Raw genomic sequence first — 18,400 nt, forward strand, 5'->3', positions numbered from 1 at the left:
TTCTTTTTGGATTTTGTTGTTAGTGTATAGCAATACAACTAATTTTTGTGTGATCTTATATCCTGCACTTTGTTGAATTTATTTATTAGGTTTAATTGGGGAGTTGTGTTGGTTCTTTAGGATCTCCTAAATATAACATCATGCCATCTGTGAATAGGGAGAAGTTCCACTTTCCTTTCCAATTTAGAGGCATTTTATATTTTATTTTCTAACTAGAGGCCCGGTGCATGAAATTCGTACATGGGTAGAATCCCTAGGCCTGGCCGGTAATCAGGGCCAATTGGGGCCTTCCTTCATTCTGTGCCGCCCCCTGGTGGTCATAGCAAGTGATGGAACTCCTGGTCGAACTCCCGTGGAAACAATTTGCATATTAGCTCTTTATATACTAGTATGTAGATTGCTTTGGGTGGTACTTCCAGTTGAACAGACGTGGCAAAAGCAGTCTTCCCTGGCTAGTTCCTGATCTTAGGTGGGAGGTTTTCAGTCTTTTACAATTGGGTATGATGTTGACAATGGGAGTGTGTGTGTGTGTGTGTGTGTGTGTGTGTGTGTGTGTGTGAAAAACACCCTTTGTCATGTTGAGGGAGTTCCCTTTTGTTCCTAACTTGTTGATTGATTTTATGAAAGGGTGTTGGATTTTGTCAGAGGCTTTTTTGGTCATCAACTGAGATAATTGTGTGGGACTCGCTCCCTCCCCTTTCTCTCCCTTTGTTCCCACTTCACTGCTGCAAAGTCCTTACCCAAACCAAGTAGTTGGGCACAAAGACCCTGACATCTGATCAGGCGCTGGGATGGGCAAGAACATAGGCCATGCCATTTGGTGGGCCGTGGGCATCAGGCTGGGGTAAACCTCACAGGTTCACTATAGCTCATTCATTCATTTGTTCAGCACTGTCTGAGGTCAAGTTCCCTAGAGTAGCGGTTCTCAAATTTGCTTAAGCCTCAGATCCTCTGGAGGGCTTGTTACAACACACATTGCTGGGCCCCACTCCCAGTTTCTGATTCAGGAGGTCTGGGGTGGCCTGAGAATGTGCATGTCTACCAAGCTCTCAGGTGCCATTGTTGCTGCTGGTTCAGGAGCCACACTTGGAGAAGCACAGCCCTAGGAACAGAGCCTGCGGCAGGGATTTACCCGGGGCAAGGTTCCGGGTGAAACCTCTGGGAGAGGGCGCCAGGCAGAGAAACGGGAACAGCTGGGCCTGCACATGGGTTCACCAGGATTGTGGCCTCAGCCCGATCCCCCGGGGTGTGCGGTAGGCAGGGCACTGTCTCAGCAGCAAGAGGCCAGGCTCTCACAGGCTCTCCTGGGATGGGGCAGGTGAGATGGCCTCCTCAGGAGAGGGCGCAGGTGGGGATCTGGGAGGACTGACAGCATGTGCAACAAGCGCCTCCTGTGCCAGGCGTCACTCCAGCAGGGCCCGTGCCGTAGGGACCGGTGTGCCTGCCCTCCTGGAGCTGGTACCCTCTGGGAGAGACAGGTAGCAGCAGAGGTGTGTTATTGTCAGCTAGAGACCAGTGCTGGGTACAAAGATGGAGCGAAGGCAGGGGTCGGAGGGCCGGGTAGGGGGACTTTAGACTGGGCACTGAGGACGGGCCTCTCCCATGGTCTGAGTCCTCATTCGGAGCCTAATTGGGAGGAGCTCTTGTTTCACGATAAGGAGACGGGACAGAGGTACAGGTTAGTAGAGGGCTGTGCTCAAATTGGTATTGCAGTGGCAGAGGCCAGAGTTAGACCAGTTGACTCTGAGGAAGACTATGAACCTTGTCCCTCTCCTGCTCCCATCCAGCCTGTCCCTCAGTGCCCTTGCCTGGGGCCAGGCTATCAGAGGGCCTGGCCTGCTGGCAAGTCCGGGCGGTTCCACTGCAGCCCGCTGCACCTCCCAGATAGCGTATCTGTTCCTGGCACTGGAGCACCTGTCTCCACCACCCTCCATCCCCCAGTCTGTCCCATTTCCTCCATTTATGTTTCACCCTGGCCACTGATGTTTCTTTCTAGGGTAGCTATATCCAACAGAACTTTCTATAGTGGTGGAAATGTCCGAGAAAGGCTCTATCCAGTCCAGTAGTCACTAGCCACATGTGGCCATTAAGCACTTAAAATGTGGCTAGTGTGACTGAGGAACAAATTTTACCTTAAAAAACTTAAAAAAATTTTTAATTAACTTAAAATTATACGCAAGTAGTCCTGTGTAGCTGGCAGCTACTGGATTGGGTAGTTCTTCAGTGAGCTGTACCCCTGCTTTCACAGGAGCCACAGCTGGGCTGAGAAGAAGGCTGATGTTTCCAGCCCTGTTTTCGTGGGCAGGAGTCGAGGAGTGTTGATAGGCACCTTCTCCTGTGGGAGCTGGTCCCTTCGGCTGACTCCCATATGTACTGTGATTTAATGCTTGGCCCATATAAAATTCAGTCTCTAGCTGAGTTTCCCCAGTATTGTCCCATATGGCTGCAGCGTTGTAAAGATCAGTACAGTATCCTATATAATAAAAGCCTAATATGCTAAGGGTCCAGTCATCTGTTCAACCAATCAAAGCATTATATGCTAATGAATGCTAAGGCTGCTCAACTGCTCGCTATGACATGCACTGACCACCAGGGGGCAGATGCTCCAACTGGTAGGTTAGCTTGCTGCTGGGGTCCAGCCGATTGGGACTGAGCAAGACAGGCTAGACACGCCCTGGAGCCCTCCTGTGGTCCCTCCCCAGCTGGCCAACCTCCCACGTCCCTCCCCAGCCCTGATCATGCACCGGTGGGGTCCCTCGGCCTGGCCTGTGCCCTCTCGCAATCTGGGACCCCTTGGGGAATGTCGGAGAGCCGGTTTTGGCCTGATCCTGTAGGCCAGGCCAAGGGACCCCACTGGTGTATGAATTCGTGCACCAGGCCTCTAGTGTTACATTAAAAGCAAAGTGGGCAGGCGGAGGTTTGTGGTAAGGAAGTTTGAGAAGCAAGGGGTGAAGCAAAGGTAGAGGGTATTCTGTAGCAGAACTTCCCAGAACCTTTAATGTGCCAGCATGGCTGTGACCTTCCAGGAGGGGGCAAATAAGCAGGACTTCCCAAACTCATTGGTGTGGACCCTTCCTGATGGAGAGCCGTTGTGCTATAGCTGCTGTGGAATCCTCTTAGAGAAAACTATTCTTGTGATCAATACAAATGAAGCCACACAACCTCCTAGGGTCTGTGATGGACACTCAGGGAGCCTCAGACCGGGCTTCCCATGCTGCTGTAGTTGTAAAGGAGAACCAGTTAGGGGAATGAGAATAATGGCAGCCCCAGGGAGGAAGTGAGACATATGAGGGTCTGGGGAAGATGAGATGGGGACAGTTAATAAAGGCATGTGGGGAACAGATGGACAGAGGTCCAGGACACAAGGTCAGAACTCCAGGACTCCAACACTGAAGGGCAAAGCCCAGGTTGGAGTCCACTGGGACAAAAAAGGACTGTCCTGGGACTAGAGGGATGTTGGAGGGGGGTGGGGAGAGACAGACAGACCGACAGACACACGGGAGGTTGTGTGGCTTCATTTGTATTCAGACATCCCCCCCTCCAATTGAGTTACCGTATTTGCTGGTGTGTAAGAAACCCCATCCCCCAGAGATAGATCCTAAAGTGATCACTCCAATGTACTCCAATTTAAGATGGAAATGACGTCAGTGAGGGGTGGTGCTCCCCTCTTTCCCCATCGCAGGTGTGGCGATGAAGAAAACTCCCAGCAAAACAGGTTTCATGTCCTGTGTGTACTTCTCTTTAGAATGAGCCACAGGTTGCCAAGTTCATTGGAGGTAGAGAATCATTTCAGACTCCCGTGTGCGGTATCTAATTCAGTCCATCATGGGAAGCACTGTCTGAGGCTCTCTGAGTGTCCGTCGCAGACCCTAGGAGGTTGTGTGGCTTCATTTGTATTCAGACCCTCCCTCTGCTGGTTGTGATGGCAGTTAGTCACTTAATGTGTTTCTTCAGAGGCTCTGTTGGGTATTTACTCATTTGTTTCCAAGAAAACAGTGGCTCCAGGCCTTCCATCTGCCAGGCCTGTGGTGGACAGTGAGATGGCATGATGAACAGGGGAGCTGGCCACCCTGTCCTCTCTGGGTCTGTCCCCCACCAATATATGCATATGCACATACTGTCAGCCAGTGGTCATTGCTACTGATTCAACGCCAGCAGGAATCCCCAATTTGGGGTGCAGTGAAGAAAGAAACTTTATTCTGTGCAAACAGCCCACTTGCGATACAGCATGGCTGTGAAGTGGCCCTGGGGGGAGATGGCCCTCAGGTGAGGCCTCTCAGGCTAGCAACTCTGCTCTGCTCGGGTTTAGTCGGCTCCAGCCCAGCCCAGAAACCAGTCCCCAGTCTCTGGTGGGAAGGGAAAGCGCCTGCGGGAGCCAGAGGGAAGCTGGTCTAATACAGATAAATCCCTGCCTCTGGTCAGTCCATTCTCAGCATATGAGGACTTCATATCCTCAGTTTGATTGGTCCAAAAGGCACTGTCCTGATTGGTGAAAATGGAGCTGATGTGATTGGTTGGAGAAGATGCTGATGGGTGATATAGATGTGCAGATCCAACTGAGGAAGACAGACAGACAGACAGACAGACACACGGGAGGTTGTGTCTCAGTCCTACTTGTTGACATAGGGTTCCAGGAGCTCCCTCATATGGGCTGGCTCAGGTGGCAGGAACACAGTGCAGGCCATGTGGTGTGCATGAGAGGCTGCTGTTTAGAAACAGCTGAGGAAGGAAGCATGATCATCTCTACTTTCAGACAAGTAATCCATGCCCCATGGACCCTGCTCTCGGGTTCCTTCCCTGGAATGAGGGAGCAGAACAAGCCTCCCCCTCAGCTGTCCTCAGCCCTGCCAGCCTGAGAGGGCTGACAACACAGGTGTTCTTAGCAGTGCAGGCAACCTGACACAGTGTCTCCCCTTGGCCGGTGGCCTCAGCCACCGGGACCCCTTTGGGGGCTGACTGGCCCTGTCCTGCCCTCCTGCCCAGCTTCTCCTGGGTGCCCCTGCACTACCACCATTCCTTCCCGGCTCTTTCCAGGCACATGCTTTTTCTGCAGGCCTCTCCAGACCTAAATCTAAATCTCTCCTGATTGGTGATCACAATGGCCGCACTTCTCAGTTCTCTCTCACTGGATGCCTTGGCAGCCTCACTGCCTCACTTTGCTCACTCCTTCCTGAAACCTTCTCTGTATCTGGCCTCCTGAGCACCCCTGGTCCCTACCCCCACCCCCCCGCCACCACACACAGTCTCAGTCTCTCTCTCTCTCTCTCTCTCGCTCTCTCTCTCTCTCTCTCTCTCCTTCTCTCTCTCTCTCTCGCTCTCTCTCCCTCACTCCCTCCCTCTCCCTCCCTCTGTCCCTCCAACATCCCTCTAGTCCCAGGACAGTCCTTTTTTGTCCCAGTGGACTCCAACCTGGGCTTTGCCCTTCAGTGTTGGAGTCCTGGAGTTCTGACCTTGTGTCCTGGACCTCTGTCCATCTGTTCCCCACATGCCTTTATTAACTGTCCCCATCTCACCTTCCCCAGACCCTCATATGTCTCACTTCCTCCCTGGGGCTGCCATTATTCTCATTCCCCTAACTGGTTCTCCTTGACAACTACAGCAGCCTGGGAAGCACGGTCTGAGGCTCCCTCTGCTCTGACGTACCTGAGAGCCTTTGCTGGCAGACCAGCCCTAGTGTCCCAGTGATACCTAACTTCTGTTGAACATGGCCTGACTTTTCTTCGGCCAGCAGTAATTTTTTCTACCTTGACCCCTACAGCTGGACAGCTCTTGTTCACCTTCAGTCTCTGCTTTCGTGTCACCACCTCCAGAAAGCCTGTCTGCCCCTACCCCACCCAAACCGTGTTCTTCTTCATCGCAAGGCTTGTCACATATGAGTACTTCCATCTAGGCTGCACGCATGCTGACATGAGGACTGCACCAGCCCCCACCTTAATGAACATTTACCAAGTACCTGGGCCCCTCCAAGCCTCTGCGTGAGGTCAGTGGGCACAGGGAGCCTGGGCCTAGGTGCATTCTCAGCCTGGCAGGAGGTGGTTCAGGATATGGAGGCCTGGGCATTTGCCCGAGGGCCTGGGAGGTCACAGGAAAAGCTGTGTCCTGATCTTGGTGCAGACGCCTTTTAGGTGGCCCAGTCCTCCTGCCTCAGTAGCCAGAGAGGAGGCAGGATGCCTCTTTGGAAAGGAGGTCCACTTCCCAGTAGATGAAGAGGTCATATGTACTGTGCTGGGGAAGCAGGGCATCTGGGTTCCCAGACTTGGCTCTGTGACTCACTGTGTGACCTGGGCGAGAAAGATCCTTCCTGATTGGGGCCTCGGTGTCGCCATTTGTGGGTCTGCACCTCTGTAGTTCGGAGTCCTCGGCTCTTGTTTTGGGCACAAGAGGGCAGCCAAGGGCTTTGGAGCGCGGAGGAATGTGGGCCACATGGGCTTGAAAAACCTGTACTGGGTGCACTGGTCATTACTGCGCCCCAGACTCGGTGGGGCCAGACTGGAGGGGGGTCTTGTTTCTCATCACAGTAACTGCACCTGGCCCAGAGTTCACCCAGAGCACCTGGACACTGGCATTACAGGAAATCGGCTTTCTCAGCGGCTGCCTCTGAGCTCTGGGCATGGCCGCGGGAGGCCAAGGGCCTACGTCTCTTTCCACAGTGGTCCTTTGCTGTCGCTACCATCACAGAAATCCCGCCTGTCATCTTTCTCCCCAACTTCCTGGTGCAGAGGAAGGTGTTGAAGCCCCTTCGGACCCAGACAGGAGGAACCATAATGGTAGGTGGAGAGGCCGGTGGGACGCAGGGTTGGGCTGGGACCCCACACCTGGCTCCTGCCCACCTCCGGGCCGTGGCCCACCCTGGGCTCTCCATGTGGATGCCTTCCTCCCACTCAGTAATGGAACGAAACCTAAGTACTCCTCGAGGCCCCGCAGCGCCTCTCAAAGCCTTTCCCACCCAGGGTCTCAGAGTTCACTGTTCCCTTCTCAGGGACGTCCAATTGAGTTACCGTGTTTGCTGGTGTGTAAGACACCATCCCCCAGAGATAGATCCTAAAGAGATCACTCCAATGTTCTCCAATTTAAGATGCAAATGACGTCAGTGAGGGGTGGTGCTCCCCTCTTTCCCCATCGCAGGTGTGGCGATGAAGAAAACTCCCAGCAAAACAGGTTTCATGTCCTGTGTGTACTTCTCTTTAGAATGAGCCACAGGTTGCCAAGTTCATTGGAGGTAGAGAATCATTTCAGACTCCCGTGTGCGGTGTCTAATTCAGACTTGGTAAATGCCTGTTGACCACTATAGTTTTCTTTTCAACCTGCAAATTTGTATCTTTTTTTTTTTAGTTTATTAGAGTATTACTTACTGCCCACCCTCAAAACTTTGATTTCCTATGGATTTCAGTATTCAGTGTACTATAATTCTATGAGCAAAAACTTGTCTTTTTCCCTTTGAAGGCCACATTAAAATCATTGTCAGCTTATGTGTGATCATAAGTACTTTTATTTATTCCAGTTTCCTCACAAAATTGCACTGCACATCCCATATACCAGCCAATCTGGTACTTGCTTCTGGGACTGAGTTTACTGGGGGTGGATGCTTCCTTCGCCCCACCTCAGAGTCATCCCCACTTCAGAGCTGGCTGGAAATAGTGTTTATGGGCTGAATGAGTGAGAGGAGAAGAGGCCTGCCCGTGCCCTTCACCTGTGCTTGTCTCCCAGGCGGGGAAGCTGGCAGTGGAGCGAGGCTGGGCCATCAATGTGGGTGAGTGCCACGCCTGGGGGAGCTGGCCTGTCCGGGGCCTGGGGGCGGGGAGGGCCGAAGGAACCTGGAGGAAGTGCCTGTGAGTTTGGAGACGCTGGCGCCTAGGAGGGATCAACCAGTGCCTCCAGCTGGCATGGAATCCTTGTCTAAAAGAGCTCTCCAGATGGCTCCCCAGTCCTGTCTTTGCGTACTTCCAGTGGTGGGGAGCTCACTCTCTCCCAGGAAGCCTAAGCCATCCCCTGGACAGCTCTGCGTGAGGCTGAAACCTGCAGAGTTTCAGAGGCTCCCCCAAGACTCTGTCAACCTCTTGGGGCCCAGGACAGCCTTCAGGGGCTTGGTCAAGTCATGGTGGGTGGGCTTCCCAGGATCAATATCACTTTATTCTCAGGGGCCTTGAGGGCCAGCATTTCCCCAGTCCCTTGGACTCTCCCACAGGATTGGCTCATGGGAGGTCGCACCCATGGCCTTCCTCGTCCCTGCTGTGCTCCTCATGGAGGCCCAGCGCTTCCCCGTTTGTGAAGCCCTGTTCTGTCCGGCCTCTCATCTGCGCTGGGTGTTATTGTTCAGTCCGATCACATTGATGAGAACATGGATGTCGAGAGAGGCCTAGTGGTTTGCTCAGAGCCCCATAGCTGCCTCCCCCCACTCCCACCTTGGATTGTGAACACTGCAGGCCTTCTTGGTATGGCCAGATACCCATCACTAGGTCTGGTTTAACCATGAGGTTATGATACTCTGCTGAATAAAAAAGTGAGTGATACATGCCATGTGTTTCCACAGGGGTCCCCAGAGGACTCGGAGGCCCTTGGTTTGACTCTTGGTTCTGCCATTAGCTAGCTGTGTGACCCCGGGCAAGTTGCTAACCCCGCATCACTCTCTGTGCTTCGGGGTCTTAGTCTGTAAAATGGAGGTGATAGTGGTAATGGTGTCCGCGGGCCTGTGGGGAGGCTTCAGTGAGCTCAGTGCTGGTTAGGAGTTCACTGTTGGCTGTTATCTCATCATTAGGATCCAATGACAGCCCCTTGGGTGGTGCAAAGGCAGTTCCCTGTGTCCGGGCCCTGACCTCACACTGCCAGGTGAGGCAGTTACTGGGCTCAGCTTCAGAAAGCCTGCACTCAGTTCTGTAGGGGCTGCAGGGGGATGGGCTCTGGCCACTGAGGCTCTGAGGCTCTGGTTCCAGTGTTGAGGGGTAGAGGAGGCTGGGCCCTGGTCTCTAGGACCCTCACCGTTGCCATGGGTAGCCATGACCAGCAGAGGGTGCCCTGCCTGATCACCCCCTTCTACCACCTGCAGAATCTGGGGGTTCCCAAGGTAAACCTGCCCCATAGCTCCACCACCCTTTTCTGGCAGGAGGCCTCACATGTGGGCAGGCCCAGCTCTGTGGAGACTTACTGTCTTGGGAAGGATGAGCTCTGTCCCCTAAGGGGTGTGAGTGGGCGCTGCAGTCTGACTTGTTGGGATCCCGAAGAAGTTTCTTTCTCTGGCAGGGGTGGCTGTAATGGCAGAGCTGCCTCCTGACCTGGGGGTAGTGACATATCTAGGCACGCAGCTCACTTTGTTAACCGGGAGTCCCAGGAGCCTTCCTGAGAGCTGAGCAGGGAGGGCACGTGGGAGGGCAGGGGGTTGTGCCGGGTCTAGCTCTTGAGCCTGGCCCTGACCGCATCACATCTGCCTTCTGTAGGTGGCGGCTTCCATCACTGCTCCAGCGACCGGGGAGGGGGCTTCTGTGCCTACGCGGACATCACACTGGCCATCAAGGTGTGCAGGAGAGCATGTGGGAATCACCTCCAAGAGCCCTCCCTGGGACCCCTGCCACTCCCACGTTTGTGTTCTCACCCCACATTATAGAGGAAGGAAGTGAGGCTCAGAGGGGAGGAGGGTCCCCGCATCACTCAGCCAGGCTCAGGCTCAAACCTAGATTGGACTCTGCTCTGTGTTGCCTGTGCCAAAAGGGAGATATTAGAGCCTTCAGCAATGGCAGGAGCTGGGGAGAAGCATGTATATCAGCAATAAGAAGGGCATCCCTACAGAAGAGTGAGGGGAGGTAGAAATAATAATAATGATCACAATAATACTGATGACATTTACTACAGGCTCAAGCCTATGCCGACTTTTGTTCTCCATGGCTCACCTCAGTGAACCCTCATGGGACAGGTGAGGAACCTGAGGCCCAGAGGTGAGGTCACAGCCAGAGGGGCAGAGCCTGCTTTGGTCTCCGTGTTTGTGGAACCCCAGAGCTCCCCCTGCCACCCGGCACCTGGTCTCAGGCTGGGCTTCCGGAACAGGCCATTGGGGTTCCTGTTCTCACAGAACCCACAGACTAATGGTGGGGCTGAGACAGGTCAGCAGACCCTGGGCATTCAGGAGGCAGACACGCAGGAGAGCTTGGCGGGCGGAGAGGGGGGGGGAGGGCTTTCCAGAGAAGGAGGAATGTGGACCTGACCTTGTAGGAAGACAAAGATTGTTCCCGGCCCAGTTTTGAAGGGAGGCTTCTCCTCCCCCAACCCCACATTTCCCAGGATTCCTGGGGTGTCACTGAGGGCCAGCCTCACTCACCTGCTCGCCTCCTGACTTCCTGCCCTTCAGGGCCCAGCACAGGCCCCTTCCTCCAGGAGGACTTTCCTGACCCTGCGCACATGCTTCTCTGGAGCTGCATAGCTCTCATAGGCATGTGATGTCTTTGCCTAGTCCTCCTGCCCTGGCCCCTCACCAGCTGGGAGTCCCTGAGGGGCTGTGTCTTCTGGCCTGTGTGGGTTCTCACCTCTCCCCTCTCCTCCCCTGGGCAGTTTCTGTTTGAGCGAGTGGAGGGCATCTCCAGGGCCACCATTGTTGATCTTGATGCCCATCAGGTGAGTGCCCTTTGCGGGCTGGGGTCTTGTGGGCTCCCTCCCCAGCCCCCCTCCATGTGTTCCCCATCAGCATCCATCATACAGCCTACACTGTGGGACTCCTCCCCCTGGAAACATCCGTGAGCCCCAAGGCAGATCTCTGCCACCTTCACCCTGATCTGCCTCTCTCCCACTGCCCACCCTCTCTGTACCTGGAGAGACCAGAAGCAGAGGGTCCTCCTTTCTCCTTCTGCTCCTCTTGCCCCAGCCAATGCTCCTGTGGAATTGAGGGTCCTTCCTCCCTTCTCCTGACTGCCTCCCCAAACCAGGCTGGTGGCTCTTCCTAAAATCCCTACAGGCAGTGCTATTCTTGTGCTCTAAACCCCTCAGTGGCTCCCTAGTCAGTGCACAGAGCCCAGGAGCCCTGTGGACCTGCACCCCAGGACAGTGCTCATTCATGCGCTGCAGGGTTGCTTGGCCACTGCTGGGCAAAGCATCAGGACTGGCCTTACCCAGCTCTGGCTCCTGTCGTCCCAGGTCGGGCAGGGCCTGCAGTGGGTTCTTGAAGGCCCTCCTGCTCCTCTGCTGCTATGGCTTTTGATGGTCGGGACTGCTCCAAGGTCACATGACACTGAGCTCCTGAACCACATGAGTACAGCCCTTACAGTTTATGTTTCACATCCCTGATCCCATGCCTTATGTCCTGAAGAAGACTGAGAGGGCTGGGCTTGCTTAAGGTCATGCTGGAAGATCATGGGGCCAGGTTTTGAGGTTGAATCCTAGCTTTGTCACTTCACAGCCATGAGATCCTCTGCCAAAGGGCAAACCTCACTGCTCAGGCACAGGGCGTGGGGGTTGGAGGGAGGGTCCTGGCATTGTTGAGGGCACTTGCCTGCAAGTGGCTCCCATGTTCTCCCCGCAGGGCAATGGGCACGAACGGGACTTCATGGGTGACCAGCGCGTGTACATCATGGATGTCTACAACCGCCACATCTACCCTGGAGACCGCTTTGCCAAGCGTAAGCTGCCCGCCACCCTCAGTCCTGAGTTCACTCTTGCTTGGATGGGGCTTTCTCCTGAGTATTTCCTATGTGCTGGGTGTTGCAAGGTGGGAATCGTTCCCATTGTACAAATGAGGAAATTGAGACCTAAAGAAGTCACATGACCCACCCCAGATTGCATTAGCCTGTTTAAAAAACATATGGATTGGTCCTTATATTAGGGGTAGCATCAAAAGAATAAAAACAGACTCCTAGGTTTGCATCTGTCTGTAGCACACAGGGAATGAGCAAAAGGAAATGAGGGAAAGTAAGATAAATAGGATATTCCAAATGAGATGGAAGAAATCAGTTCAGATATAATAGTTGATAAAATAAAAATAAATGCAGGCAGGTTCAGCTAAAGGCAGAGATGCTCAGGTGAGCTATGAAAACTCGAGCACCTGCCCGCTGTGTGGGTTGGGGCCCTTTATGCTGGAAGGGCCAGTGAGTGCTGTGGGCACTCAGCTGCTGGTGTGCCCCAAGGGACAAGTCTCGGAACGGAATCTGGATGTGCTGGGTTTGGACGTGAGGGCACGGCTTGCTCTCCCTGTGTCTGGGCGAGCTGTCTTATTCGCAGTCCCCTCCTCTTTTGGGTCCCTGCTTTGCAGCTCTTGGTGCTCTTTTTAGCTGAGTTTCCCCCCACCCCTCAAAACTGCACCAGGGTACAGCAGAGCCCTATCTGAGGTGGATGTGTTGTTTAGGGTTAGCAGTACTGTGCTTACTAGACTTTCATTGTACAGTACCGCATCGCCAAGAAAAGGATGGGAGTGAGTGTGTGTGTGTGTGTGTGTGTGTGTGTGTGTGTGTGTGTGTGTGTTTAGCTTCATTTTGAGTGAAATGAGAGGCTGAGCAGTGCTGGAGTCAGATTATTTTCTAGTCCTTCCTTGGGCACCGGCAGGGATCCAAGCAACCTTTGTCCTCTTGAGCCTCAGTTTCCTGTCTCTGCACATGGGGGAATTTCTGTGTCCCTCTCAGAGGCCATCAGGCGGAAGGTAGAGCTGGAGTGGGGCACCGAGGACGACGAGTACCTGGATAAAGTGGAGAGGAACCTCAAGAGAGCCCTTCAGGAGCATCCTCCCGATGTCATGGTGTACAACGCAGGCACTGACATCCTCGAGGGTGACCGCCTCGGGGGACTGTCCATTAGCCCACAGGTGTGTCCTGGACTTGGCGGGCGGAGGGGCGGGGGGATGGGCTGCTCTGAGGGCTCGGCTGCAGCAGGGCAGGTGGGCCACGTTGGTGCTTCTCCTGACATCGGGCAGCTGGATGGAAACGGCTGCAGTCCGAGCAGGGCTAGACCTGCCGCAGAGCCTCTGGGCACCAGGAGGGTGGGGCCTGCCTGAGCTCACCTTCCCAATCTCCCAACAGGGCATCGTGAAGCGGGATGAGCTGGTGTTCCGGGTGGCCCGTGGCTGTCGGGTGCCCATCCTCATGGTGACCTCAGGCGGGTACCAGAAGCGCACAGCCCGCATCATTGCTGACTCCATCCTTAATTTGTATGACCTGGGGCTCATTGGTCCTGAGGCAGCCAGCGTCTCAGCACAGAACTCAGACACGCCTCTGCTACTCTAGAGTTGCCCTGACTGCACTGCCCTTCGAAGTGGTTCTCTGCCTGCCTCCCACCCTGCCCACCCCTCAGTGCTCCTCCTTTTCTAACCACGTGGGATGGCAGGGCAGCTGCCAGGGGCCCTGAAGGGCCTGGGGCTTGTCCCCGCCTAGGCCTGCTTTCGGGGCCTGGCAGGCAGCTCCTCCACTCTCCCCACTGGATGTTGGAGGGTCTCCAGGCCCCTCTGTGGGTGGGGGCAGAAGGCGTTCCCAGGAAGACAGCACACAGGTTTGACCAGGCCCTGTGGAAGTAGGCAGCTCACCCAAGGAGAGAGGAAGGCAGGTGAGGCTCTGGGGGCTGCAGGGAGGGCCCCCCCAGGGGTCAGGATGCTCCTGTTTTAAAAAATGTCAGACCCCTGTCAGACCAAGGAAGCTTCCATCTCTGCAATGGCTGGGCCTCTTCCTCCTCTTAAGTCATGAGATTTGCTTCCTTCTTGTCTCAAGCAAGGCCTGAGGATCTGGGGCCAGCCATGTGGGTGGGACTGAAACCTGGCTCCTGGAGCCAGGTCTGGGGTGGGGGCTGCATTCCTGGCCTGCAGGCCGGAACCCTGGTCCTCCATGTGAGCAGTGGCAGGGAAAGGGGAGGTTTCCCTCTGGCATTCCTTTAGTAATGCAAGGGCTGGACCTGTTCTCAGATCAGAGCCCCTCGGCTGATGCGTGGATGGGAGGCCCGAGGAGCCCCATCCCTGCTTCCATAGCGAGCTCACCTGTTCAGGGAGGAGCAGTTTGGGGAAGAGCACCCCATAACAGGGCTGCTGACCCCAGTGGGGAGGGCAGAGGAAGATGAGGACTGGACGGGGAAATCTCAGGTGGTGCAGGTGGCCAAGCCAGGTCCTGCAGGAACCAAGGCCCCATGTAGGGACTAAGGCACTGAGGAGGCCAGGCCGGGGTTTCTGGAGGGAGAGCAGAGGGTCTCCATCTGGGCCTATAGGTTGTAAGGGAAGGGGGCTGGGGCAGGGTCCTGGGTGGGGCGACAGACTCCACTGGCCTCACTCAAATTCCTGGGCGCCTGATCACACTGTCCAGGATCCTGAGTGGGCCCTAACCTTGGTCTCAGCTCTACTCTGAAGGGACTCTTGGGTCCCTGAGGAAACTGGCCTGCGGGGAGAGCCCACTCCATTGCCTGGGTGTGTTCTTACTGGACAAAGGTGGGGCTAGAGACGTATCTGGGTCCCAGGTCAACTCCACCTAGGGGTCTTGTGTCCATTATCCCCTGGGGCTGATTCTGCAATCTCCCACTTCCTCCCTCACACTTCCTCTGCTGCAGTGTGGATGGGGGTGGGGTAAAGTTCCAAGATCACAAACTGTCAAAAATGCTGACCTTCTGGGCAAGACCTGAGGCATTAACCATCACTTGGATCACATTCCACTCCACCCTCCCACCCCCTGCCTTTGTCCTTGTTATCTCTGTATCTGATCCCTAACATCCCTTGTCTGCAGTGGGGGCCGGTGACATCTGGGGAAAGGCTGTGATGCAGCACATCCCTGTGAGCTTCTGTCTGTACAGAACCATAAAGGCTCTTCTTGACTGGCCTAGTCACTGTGTGCTCTTGAGATGAAGAATCCCTGCCTCCTACGAATTAAAGGGAATAAACCCTTAAAATGCACATAGCACAAGGCCTGACATGGAGCAGCTGCCCAAGAAATGAAATTATTTTATTCTACCCTCCTAGTCTTCGGAAGTAGTCATTATTCCCATTTTACAGATGAGACAGCTGAGACTCAGCGAGCAACGTGATCCAAACCCCGCACACATCTGGTGAGGCATAGAGCCAGGTTTGAACCCAGCTCTAGTGGACTCAAAGTAGGTATCTCAGCTGCCTCAAATTTAGCAGGAGATGTGGGGAGGTCACGCTCTCCAAACAGGAGGGTCTGGGAAAGGATGGGATGGGAAGGCAGGCAGTGTTGGACTCTGATGGCTCTGCCACAGTGTGGAGGCAGCGTGTGTGTGTGTGTGTGTGTGTGTGTGTGTGTGTGTGTGTGTGTGGCAGCGGGTGCTCCAGCAGGGCAGCACAGGGGTGTGTGTGTGTGTGTGTGTCTGAGGCAGCGGGTGCTCCAGCAGGGCAGCACAGGGGTGTGTGTGTGTGTGTGTGTGTGTGTGTGTGTGTGTCTGAGGCAGCGGGTGCTCCAGCAGGGCAGCACGTGTGTGTGTGTGTGTGTGTGTGTGTGTGTGTGTGTGTGTGAGAGGCAGCGGGTGCTCCAGCAGGGCAGCACGGGTGTGTGTGTGTGTGTGTGTGTGTGTGTGTGTGTGTGTGTCTGTGTGTCTGTGTGTGTGTGTCTGAGGCAGCGGGTGCTCCAGCAGGGCAGCACGGGTGTGTGTGTGTGTGTGTGTGTGTGTGTGTGTGTGTCTGAGGCAGCGGGTGCTCCAGCAGGGCAGCACAGGTGTGTGTGTGTGTGTGTGTCTGTCTGTCTGTGTGTGTGTGTGTGTGTCTGAGGCAGCAGGTGCTCCAGCAGGGCAGCACGGGTGTGTGTGTGTGTGTGTGTGTGTGTGTGTGTGAGGCAGCGGGTGCTCCAGCAGGGCAGCGTGTGTGGGGTGGGGTGGGGCCTTCTGGCCCTGCCTTTGGTTGGAGCACTCGGGGGGTGGTTTGGGGGGCAGATGAGTCCAGGCAGGTGGGGAGCAGGCCCTTGTCCTCAGCCGAGCAGGGACCAGGCATCTCCAGGGTTAGCACTGCCTGGATGGGAGCAGGATGGACCCTGAGTGGTCAGTGCCAGGGACAAGGACATCAGATCAAGACACGAGGGTGGTGGGCAGGGTTCCAGGGTGGCCCCCTGCTGCCTGAGCAGGAGGAGGCAGGCTGACAGGGCGGCTCTGCCCCGGCTCACAGTGGGCGTTACCTGTGGGAGCTCGCAGCACTGCTGTCTGATGTGGACCTGAGGCATAGAAGGGTTAGCTGCTCGCTCAAAGCCCGGGCTGGTAAGTAAAGGAACAGGATTCACAGCAAGGCCTCTGCTCCAGAACTTACAAGCTGATTCCTCACTTGTAGGGGCTCTTCAGGGTATTTACCTAAAGGTAGGTTCCAGGGATAAATGCCTTAATATGTAGGATGCTCGGAGGATGCCATGTTGCATTTCCTCCGCACCTAGTAAATGTTGGCAATGATGATTTTCCTGTAGGTCTCGTTGAGCATCGAGGACAGTTGAGGTGAAATGTTTGGGATCTGTTCTTGTGGCATGTGTGTTTTGCTGTTTGCAAATTTTATCCCAAGTTATAAAAACCCAAGAGGAATTCAACTGTGTGAGGTGGCTGAGGAGCAGCATGGCAGGTCTGGCTGATGCTGCAGCCCAGGGTGAGAAAGGAACAGGCTGTGGGAGGGCAGGGGTCAGACACACGCCATGCTGAGAACTTGGGGGCAAACAAGCTTGGGAAAGCACAGGAGCCCCCTGGCCAGCCTGATGCCTGCTGGGTGTGGAGTCTCTGCAAGAGGCCCTGCCAGAGCGGGAACATTTGACGTGGAAGGCGGCACTCCTCTGTGCGGGGGGAGTGGGCAGAACTCCTGGGGAGCCCTGCTCTGCTTGGGCCTGGGTGGGGGCCTGGGACAAAGGACAGCCTCTTCCTCGGCCATCCTAACGAGTCATAGTGCTGAGCTGGGGGGCAGGGAGGTGTAGCAGAGGTGCAGGGGGACACTATGAAAGTAGTCCCTCCTTACCATAGACCCTGGCTTGCAGCTGGCTGAGGCCTGGGGAAGGGGTTTCTTTTCCCAGAGTCCCAGCTCTGCGCTCCACTTGGGACATTGAAAGGTTCTCAGGCAAGTAGTGGAAAACAGCAGCCCCTCCACCCCCACCCACAGAGACCAGGCCTGAGGTGAGGCTAACGGCCCTGGTGGACAGCAGAGACAAGAATAAAGGCCCCAGCCTGCCGCCTGGGGTGTAAACCAAGGCAGCTTCTCGGAGGACCCCTCCCAGCGAGCAGACTCCTAGGCAGGCCTAAAGGAGGCTTTTATGACACCTCTGGCTCCTCAGCCAAATGCTTGGCGTTTCGGGCCAAGAAACCCTCTAAGGCAGCCTGCCCTTGAGGTGGTTTCATTTATAGCTCAGCCAAGACTGGCTGGGACACCCTGGTCCAGGCCCAGGGCCACCCTGGGAGCAGTACTGTCCTGTGATTTTTGTGCGGCTGTGGGGACAGTGGTTGATGCATGGGCTCCCTCCCTGCCGACCTGACTTTGAGAACCACGTCTCCCCTTGCTGGCTGGGTGACTATCTCTCTGTGCCTTAGTTTACTTATCTGTAAAATGGGGTGACAGCACCTACCTCACAGTGTTCTCATGAGAATAAAGTGGTGATTTAATGTATAAAGCGCTTAAAGCAGTGTCCAGCACTCAATACAAGTTACCCATCGTCGTCATATCCTTTATAGAACAGGAGACAGACTGAGAGGGGGGTGACTTGCCCAAGGTCACACAGGTGATGGGAAGGCCAGGGGATAGATCCAGATCCATCCACCTCCAAAACCAGTGCTTTTCCCCCAAACTAGACCCTCTGGCGAAGGTTTGAAATGAGAGTATCTTGCAGAGTTTTACATTTCACATCCCACCTGGACCTCTCAGCCCCTCCCTGGTGCACACCTTCACCAGCAATCCTGGAAGAGGCAGGTGTCAGCACCCACTGTCTGGAAGAGATGGGACCCGGAGGCAAAAGGCAGCCATTTCAGCAGTGGCGGCAGCGCCAGGTGGAGGGAAGCGTGGCGGTGTGAGTGGCTGAGAGGCTGGCTGAGCTGGGGCCTGCAGAGATAGGCAACTTGCATGTCCTGCCCTCGAAACATTCTGCAGCTGGACGACACACTGGCTTTCTGAAGGGCCATCCAACTTGCAGCTTGAATTTTGCAAGTACAAAGTGGTTTTGAAAAGAAAACAGAGCAGGCAGCTGAGAAGTACTTCATGGGCTGGCATATGAACAGTCAGCCGAGGGCCTCTGGGACCCCAGCTGTACCTGCTCGTCAAGCTGATGGCACATGGAGCCCAGCCTTCGCCGAGGGCCTGTTCTGGTGCCGGCTCGGTGCTGCTGGTCACCACTCTCCATTTGTAGGTGGTGCAAGTAAGACCCAGGGAAGGCTGTTCAGGAAACTGACACCCCTGGCAAGCTCCGCCTCCTGGCTTCCTCCCCCGCAGCCTTCACACTGAAGTAGTGGGGGGGAGGGCCATGGTGGCAGCTGCTGCCCTCCCCACTGGCAGTCACCCCAC

The 18,400-nt window shown here is 55.2% G+C and overlaps 1 protein-coding gene and 1 non-coding gene across 6 annotated transcripts in view; one reads left to right on the forward strand and one right to left on the reverse strand.

The window, feature by feature from the left end:
- Positions 1–18,400, forward strand: part of HDAC11 (histone deacetylase 11) — a 28,752-nt gene that overhangs the window by 8,040 nt on the left and 2,312 nt on the right. For 2 of the 5 annotated variants that reach the window (XM_054721617.1, XM_028135316.2), the window contains exons 3-8: positions 6,651–6,767; positions 9,432–9,508; positions 10,537–10,599; positions 11,501–11,597; positions 12,594–12,772; positions 12,987–13,585. In XM_054721617.1, the coding sequence (XP_054577592.1) occupies positions 6,651–6,767; positions 9,432–9,508; positions 10,537–10,599; positions 11,501–11,597; positions 12,594–12,772; positions 12,987–13,190 (737 nt within the window). In that variant the 3' untranslated portion in view covers positions 13,191–13,585. Of the gene's footprint in view, positions 1–6,650; positions 6,768–7,707; positions 7,751–9,431; positions 9,509–10,536; positions 10,600–11,500; positions 11,598–12,593; positions 12,773–12,986; positions 13,586–14,929; positions 15,028–18,400 lie in introns of those variants that run through there. The other 3 variants (XR_008557143.1, XR_008557142.1, XM_054721616.1) reach the window with 3 other exon arrangements.
- LOC114228692 (U4atac minor spliceosomal RNA) lies at positions 12,261–12,384 on the reverse strand. The gene has a single exon (XR_003614825.2). It is a non-coding gene; the product is annotated as a U4atac minor spliceosomal RNA (small nuclear RNA).

Source organism: Eptesicus fuscus, chromosome 9, assembly GCF_027574615.1.
Source record: "Eptesicus fuscus isolate TK198812 chromosome 9, DD_ASM_mEF_20220401, whole genome shotgun sequence".
Lineage (NCBI taxonomy): Eukaryota > Metazoa > Chordata > Mammalia > Chiroptera > Vespertilionidae > Eptesicus > Eptesicus fuscus.